Genomic DNA, 7647 nt, shown 5'->3' on the forward strand with positions numbered 1-7647 from the left:
GTTCGGGAGGTCTGCAAGGAACTCAATCGATCCGTATAGCTTGTTTAAGAAGTATTCAACAAGTTTCAGCTTCTGGAGTCTAGCGACCTCCTATGGTATTTCTCCAGCGATTAAACTGACAGAGAGATCAAGATTCACCGAGCTTGTCAAGGTGCCAACTTGCTTCGGGATCAGACCCGAGAGAAGATTGAATTGTAAATCCAATATGCGTAGATTCTTTAAATTCCCCAACCTGAGCTGTGTCGCGCCGTCCAATCCACACGTGGAATGATCCATGTGAACAAGATTAAAGCCGAGCTGCACCGCATCCCCTTGAGCATCTAATTAGAGCTTCTAATCCTGGACCATAAACAAACCAAGCTCGAGTTTGAAGAACTCCAGGTGCTTAAAGCCGGTTTGCTGGACTCAAATCCTTGCTTCAGCGAGAGTAGGACATCAACATCGCTAATGGAAGTAGATGAAGCAGGAATTACAGTGCACAGAAGTACGATTCATTGAACAAATAAATGAACCGTCATTATTTCTCAAAGAATGTGTCGCTTCCTAACAAAAGATGACAAGATTTTAGACGAATTTATTGTATAATGCTCGGTTTGAAGAGAAGGATATGGGAGGGAATGACGTGATGCTGAATAGCTTCAGATGGGTGTGTGATCAAAGCATTAAAAAAACTGACCTTTATTGGATCAATTGGCCTCTCTCTCTATCTTTGTTTGGCTTCTCTATGTCTCAGGCTTCTTTAGACAGAGGTCGAAGGAAGCGAATGAAAAGAATACAAAAAAGTGGAGCTGCTAGCTAAACTAAAGGTGAAACGAGAGAGAACATAGAGTGAGATAACTCATTGGGCATTGAAAAAAAGAAGAAGAGGCAGGTCGGACATCAGAAATTTAAATGAGAGAGAGAGACTGCAGCATTGCCATTTTAGCTTTTGCCAAAGGGTGCTTAAAGTTGATTTTGGAAAAATAAAATAAAAGAAATGATAAAGGGTTGTATATTAAAGAGAATTTGTCCAAGCTTAAGCCGAGGTTCAATTAATAATTCAAATTTCTTTGGGAGGCGATGTACTAAGGGATGAAATTTTAGGACCCATTTGCAAGAACTACACAAGTATTAAACGCAGCTTTATCCCTATGTGTTAGCTAGTATAAGGATTGTAATCTTAATGGTTGAAAAAATTACTGAATCGACATATAACTTACTTTGCTCGGGAAAATCATTTCAATTACAAATTAAAAAAAAAATAGACTTGGATGTGAACTAAAATTGATACAAAGTTGGAAGCTAGAGAAGAGAGATGTTTTGAGCATTTGCTTATAATGGAATCATTTGTTGCACAACTACTGTCCCTTGAATCTTCAATACGTAACCAAGATTCAAGAAAATCTAACTTGGTCATTTGAAGAAAATCGAACGACAAACTTCATCAATTGCAATGAAGAAAAGTGAACAACTTCATATATTTTCAATGACTCATTAAACATTCATAAATATGACATGAGGAAAACCATTTCGCTTTTACAAAAATAAAATTCGGAGCAGATGTCACAATATAAACAATACTCATCATAAATTCAACACACACACATATATTTATATATATATGGTAACGATATTTTGTCATAAATTACTATTATGGTTACTCCAAACTCTTAGTAATTTGGGTCACATCGAAATGTGGCAAACAGAAGCATGGACAACCATGATTTTACATGGAGTAGAAGTGGGACATCCCTAATCGTTCATAATTTAGCACCATCCGTCATTGGAAGCCACACACGTGTACAAGAAGTGCAAGTAGGAATTGGTCATATGTACGCACGAACGCAATAGGCATTGTCTGTCAAAGTGATGAATTTGACCCTAGGCAAGAAGTCATATCACATTCTGAATCCCCCGTGGAGGAAATCAGGTGCCGAACCATTATACTTTTCAAGTGGCTTGTCGGGTTTGATATCCATTAAATTGAGTCCATCTCTTTCGAGCAAAAGCAAGTTATTTTATATTGAAACTAAGAATTGTTTTCTTGTATTTAGGAGACCGAGTGCTAAAACATTTTACTTTCAAACAATTAGTGAGTCGACTTGACGTATTTAATCGGGTTTGATATCCGCCAAATTTAGTTCACCTTCTTTGATCATGAGTAGGTCATTCACATTAGGTTTTTCAGTCAAGTAGAAAATTAAATCATAGGTCTCACCTTAAATTTTACTTCATTTTCAAGCTCAAATTTTGAGATAATACATATTCTTTACGGAGTGGTTTCATCAAAATTGACGATAACCAACTCTTTTTTCCCTAATTTTTGTAAAAATTTCTGAACAGAAGTCAAGCTTACCCAAGTTTATGTCTTAAACTTATATTATATAATTCGATATATCTAAACAATGGAATTTTCTCGCAAAATAGAATATTTCACCTTTCTTGGCACCTCAAATTCTCCGTTGCCTCGAGATCGATTGCCTCTCACTACGGTGATTTAAATAGTAAGGATGATCATTATATTAGTACGAGAGAATTTCACATTTTCCTGATGCTGATATATATCTTTATATATCAGACAATGCTTCCAACTCATTTTTAGCATTAATAAAAGAAAGAATCGCTCTCTATATTTATCCTCTCTATTAGTCGATCGCTCATCCGTCGTCATCAATTGCCATTCATCGTCCATTGTTGCCACTCTCAGCCGTTGGCCATCGCCGCCGGTTGCTAGCCACTGTTGCCGGTCATTTGCCGCCACCACCAATCGTCAACCAGCGGCGGTGGCGGCCGCCGTTCACCATCCATTGTCACCATTCCCACCCGCTAGCCATCGTTGCCGGCCATTGGCTACCGTTCACCGTCTGTTGTCACCACTTTTAGCCTCTAGCCACTGCCGTCGGTTGCCATTGCCGCTGCCGATTGCTGCTGCTACCACTGCCCTCGTTGGAAATGGAGAAATTTTGTGTTGTTATCAAATGAATTTCTATTCCGTATTTTTGCTTTGAAACTCATCTAGGAATAGAAGTAGAAAAATCTATTTCTCTTTCAAAAATCAATTTCTTGCTATAATAGTTATCATCCGCGCCCTAACCGGCCAAACATCAATTATGAGGTCATACCAAACACATTTTTATTCCGGAAATAGAAATTTTGTGTAGTTATCAAATGTTTTTAAATGCTCATAAACTTGTCCAAAGAACAAAATCCAAAAATAATTATTTTTTAGCAGAAATTGTTATTGGGAATGGAACGGTTATCAAACACACCATTAACCCGTTTTTAGCCTATTTCCATAATATACAAATCTAGTAATCCATATTTAACCCAACCCACACCCAACCCATGTTGCTAAAATGCATATATTGAAGCCAATTTGGGAAAACTCATACTCAAGTTGAGGTAAGAGGGTAGAGCAAGCGAGTAAAAGATTAAGCGCGAACAAGAAATGGTGAAAATAAACTTATAGAGGTGAATTTTGTCTAATGAGTTCTTTCATTTATGACTTATTTATTCAATATAATTAACTCACTTAATAACTCCACTCATCAAACACACATGCACCAAGAAATGAGTGTGTGATTCATTTTGATAGGTGTAATACATGGGGGTGTGATCCATTAATCAAATCTATTATCCCCAACACGAAACAGTCCCGCGGATCACGGTAGGCACACCCAAAAATAGGCAAACCGAAAAGAAAAAGATAAAGAGGAAAACAAAGACAGAGACTACTACAAACGATATGCACGACGCCACCGAGGAACGGAACCGTCGCGAAGGTCGGCAGTATACGGGAATGCGCGTCGCCCCCATGCCATGCACTGTCAAAAAAAAACCGCATGAACCGTGAACCGCCCCCACGTCACACGACTTACTGACTTAACTGATTTTCGAAAGTTCCTGTCCAATCTCCCTTCCTCCCTCTCTCTAGATGCCCCGGAATCCGCGAAATTACACAACGAATCATCGTACGCGGACCACCAATCATTTTGACGTTCCGGAACCGATTCGGAGAGCTCGGAAAGGGATAAAGAGAGGAGAGAAATTCATGCCCATGCTAGAAACCTAGAAGTCGGGACGCGTCGGAGTCAAGTCCTGGAACGTGCCCTTTACGTGAACGCGCCCCTTTCAACGACGTTCGTCTTCCCCGGAAAAGCGACCGGCCGCGAGGTACCCTTCTGGGGAATAGTCCCGCCCGGTGGGTGATCATGGAGGGAGAAGCGGGAGGGAGCTCCTCCGTCTCTAGCTCGCCGTGCTCGTCGTGCGGCGGCGCGGACGGTAATGGAGGCGGTGGCGTTGTTGAGTACTTGATCGGAGTGATCGAGAAGGCTGGGTCCTACGGCGGCTACAGGAAGACGCAGAGGAAGGAGTGTCTGAATCTGGCGAGGACGTTGAAGCTGCTGGTCCCGCTTTTGGAAGAGATCAGAGAGGCCCGCCGCGCCGCAGATTCCCCTGCCGGTGATGGTTTGGACGCTGCCCTGGTTCGCCTGAGGCAAGCGGTGGTTGCGGCTAACAAGCTGTTGAAGCAATGTCACTGCGGAAGCAAGATTTATCTGGTTCGCTAACTGTTTACCCGGTCGTGTCCTCATTTGGGTTCCTCGTTTTCGATCTTCTGAACTGGGTTTTGATAAAAAAATGCAGATGTTGGAGAGCGAGGCGGTCGTGACTAGATTCCATGCTGTTTACTATAAGCTAAACGAGGCCTTGGATGATATGCCTTACGACGAGCTCGGGGTCTCGGTTGAAGTCCAGGACCAAGTAAGTTTGCAGCAGACTCTTTAGTTTAATGACATTGTTGTTTCCTTCAGAACAAGCTCTCGGATCGCTTTTGCGGAATCAAGAGGAATTCCACAGACTTGAGTGAATTCATGAGCTCAAATTAGTAAATTTAGATGAATTTTGTGTATTGTTCCGTCGATCGTGATGGGTCTCATGTATATGAAGGTCGAGCTAATGCGGATGCAACTCAAAAAGGCTCAGAAGAGGAGGGACACGCCGGACATTGAGTTGGCGATGGATCTGATGGTGGTACTATCCGAGAAGGATGACCGGAATGTAGACAATGCCATCCTACAGTGCCTTGCGAACAGATTGGAACTACGGAGCTTCTGCGATCTGAAAGCAGAAAAAGTTGCCATCAGTAAACTCGTGAAGCAGTTCGGAAAAGATGCGCAGAACATCCGGCAAATAATGGGCTTATTTGGTAAGTTCAAACGGATCATCGGGTTCGAGGAGCCAAGCGCGCAGGATTTTTCTGTTTCCTCGAGTACTCTGGTAAAATTGCCGTCTTTATCCATTCCTCATGAATTCTTATGCCCGATCACGCTCGAGATAATGACGGATCCTGTTATCGTCGCCACCGGACAGGTAATTCCACTAATCACCACCAGAACACATTGCATTCTTGCAGAAACTAAAACACAAGTAGTTTAACTGAGAAACTGTGAGTTGTAAAGGACAGATTTCAAGTTAAGCATCACGCTTCATCTTCTAGTCTCAGCACGCATTGCAAGATAGTTGAAGCTCAATCCTCCGCAAATTTTTCTAGACATTGATGTTCATACAACAGTTGCAGTTCAGAGCATCGATATAAGTAGTGCATAAGATTGATTTGTAAGCTGAGATATCCTTTTCTGTCTTATATAAGACCTATGAAAGAGAGAGCATACAGAAGTGGCTGGATTCGAATCATCGGACCTGCCCGAAGACCGGACAAATCTTGCATGACTTGTCGGTGGTGCCCAATTACGCTCTCCGCAACCTTATTTTGCAATGGTGCGAGAAGAATGACTTTGAGCTCCCAAGAAAGGCCATTTCCGTTGGTTCTGATGGCTCTTCGAGCGAACTCGTGAAGCAGATATCTTGCCTTGTACAAGATCTGTCCTCTTCTCAGCTGAATGCTCGAAGGCCCGCGATTCTGGAGCTCCGGACTCTCTCCAAGGATAACCCTGATAGCAGAATCCTGATAGCCAACATGGGAGGAGTCACGCCTCTAGTTCAGCTCCTGTCGTTTCCAGACTCTAAAATCCAAGAACACGCCGTGACTGCACTCCTGAACTTGTCCCTCAACGACGCGAACAAGAGAGTAATTGCCCGAGAAGGCGCGATTCCACCTATAATCGATATACTGCAGAACGGAACGGATGAGTCGCGGGAGAACTCTGCAGCAGCCTTGTTTAGCATATCGATGCTCGACGAGAACAAGGTGCTTGTGGGCTCCGCGAATGGGATTCCTCCATTATTGGATCTTCTGAAAAACGGAACAGTTCGAGGTAAGAAGGACGCGGCTACTGCGCTTGTCATCTTGTCCTTGCACCAAGCGAACAAGTCCAGGGCCATCAAGGCGGGCGCCATACCGCTGTTGCTCGATTTGGTCAAGGACAACAATTTGGGAATGATCGATGAGGCGCTCTCGATCTTGTTGCTCCTCGCCTCGCACCCCGAGGGGCGAGGCAAGCTGGGGCGGCTATCTTTCATCAAGACACTGGTGGAGATCATCAAGAACGGGACACCCAAGAACAAGGAGTGCGCGACATCAGTGCTGCTGGAGCTGGGGCTGCACGACTCGTCCCTCGTGCGGGCCTCGCTTCAGTATGGAGTATACGAACATCTGGTGGAGATCGCCCGAAATGGGACTAACAGAGGCCAGAGGAAAGCCTATTCTCTGCTGCAGCACATAAGTGCGAGCACATTGCCTGATACGTCGCGAAACGGGCGACTTTCTTTCGACTGCCGGCCACGGTTTTGAGCTTTCGTCGGTGACTTGATGTCTGTGTGGTCCTATGGACGAGAGGTGAGTACCCAAATGGTGAATCCTTCGTTCTTGCTCTTGTAAAAACATGACTGCATGAGGTTTCAGCTCGAGTTGAATGCGCTCTTGTAAAAACATGATTGCATGAGGTTTCAGCTCGAGTTGAATGCGCAGCGACAGAGCTTTTTCTGTAAGCAGAGAATGCGAGCTTGATGGAACGAATGACATTAAAAAATATACGTGTCCGTATCGATCATGTTACATAAGACAGCCGGTGTCTACGTTGCCAATTTCTGACCAAAATTGATCAAATGAAATCAATTAACAAACCGCAAAAAGTTTATGACTTAATTAATATAATTGAAAGATTTAAGATTAAATTATCAAAAATTTAGTAAGAATAGTATTTTTTTGGATAATTTTCTCGCTTTTATAGAGGGAGAAGGTTGAGCAATTGCTGCTAGAACCAAGCACAAATCAGAGCGGGGTGGATCCCGGCCAGGCTGTAGCGCATGATCCCGGTGACCGCCAGGATCAGAACCCCGCTCCCTTAGGTCTTGGGTGCCTCGTTTTTGTCAAACTTCTTCCGCAAAATTTAACATGACCATCAACAGAGGTCAAATTCTCGAATTCATGTCCGCTAACACTGTTCACAGCTCCTATATCTCCGGTCAACGCCGGCTCATCTTGGCTCCTTATTCAGACAGACATGGCATTATCTTAGTGTTGATTGCCATCAGCGAAAGCATCTTCTTTCTCCGGTGCTGGGAGTTCCCGGTGTTATTAACATGGGATCGAATGCTTTCAAAGGGTCGTTGCCATCAGTGAAAGCATCTCCGTTTGAAAGCAACATAGTCCTTGAGAAACAACGAGGGTCCATTTCATTGTTTAACGAATTGTACTTCTGTGCGCTA

The 7647-nt window shown here is 43.4% G+C and overlaps 2 protein-coding genes across 2 annotated transcripts; both read left to right on the forward strand.

The window, feature by feature from the left end:
• Window positions 1–4128: 4128 nt before the first annotated feature.
• LOC120296361 (U-box domain-containing protein 15-like) lies at window positions 4129–4551 on the forward strand. The gene has a single exon (XM_039318250.1). It carries the CDS (start codon window positions 4191–4193, stop codon window positions 4545–4547), a length of 357 nt encoding a protein of 118 aa, XP_039174184.1. The 5' UTR covers window positions 4129–4190; the 3' UTR covers window positions 4548–4551.
• Window positions 4552–4617: 66 nt separating this feature from the next.
• On the forward strand, window positions 4618–6730 carry LOC104454857 (U-box domain-containing protein 15). The gene is made up of 3 exons (XM_010069740.2): window positions 4618–4740; window positions 4927–5349; window positions 5630–6730. The coding sequence occupies exons 1-3, from the start codon at window positions 4618–4620 to the stop codon at window positions 6728–6730; spliced, it is 1647 nt and encodes a 548-aa protein (XP_010068042.2).
• The last annotated feature ends 917 nt before the right edge of the window (window positions 6731–7647 follow it).

The sequence above is a fragment of the Eucalyptus grandis genome, chromosome 7, assembly GCF_016545825.1.
Source record: "Eucalyptus grandis isolate ANBG69807.140 chromosome 7, ASM1654582v1, whole genome shotgun sequence".
Taxonomy (NCBI): Eukaryota; Viridiplantae; Streptophyta; class Magnoliopsida; order Myrtales; family Myrtaceae; genus Eucalyptus; species Eucalyptus grandis.

What these genes read in the sequence shown, in the direction of transcription:
- LOC120296361 (XM_039318250.1), top strand. Translation starts at nt 4,191, where the DNA reads ATGGAGGGAGAAGCGGGAGGGAGCTCCTCCGTCTCTAGCTCGCCGTGC.
- LOC104454857 (XM_010069740.2), top strand. Translation starts at nt 4,618, where the DNA reads ATGCAGATGTTGGAGAGCGAGGCGGTCGTGACTAGATTCCATGCTGTT. An exon ending in CGGTTGAAGTCCAGGACCAA is followed by an intron (nt 4,741 to 4,926) that starts GTAAGTTTGCAG and finishes ATGTATATGAAG; the next exon opens with GTCGAGCTAATGCGGATGCA. An exon ending in TTATCGTCGCCACCGGACAG is followed by an intron (nt 5,350 to 5,629) that starts GTAATTCCACTA and finishes GTCTTATATAAG; the next exon opens with ACCTATGAAAGAGAGAGCAT.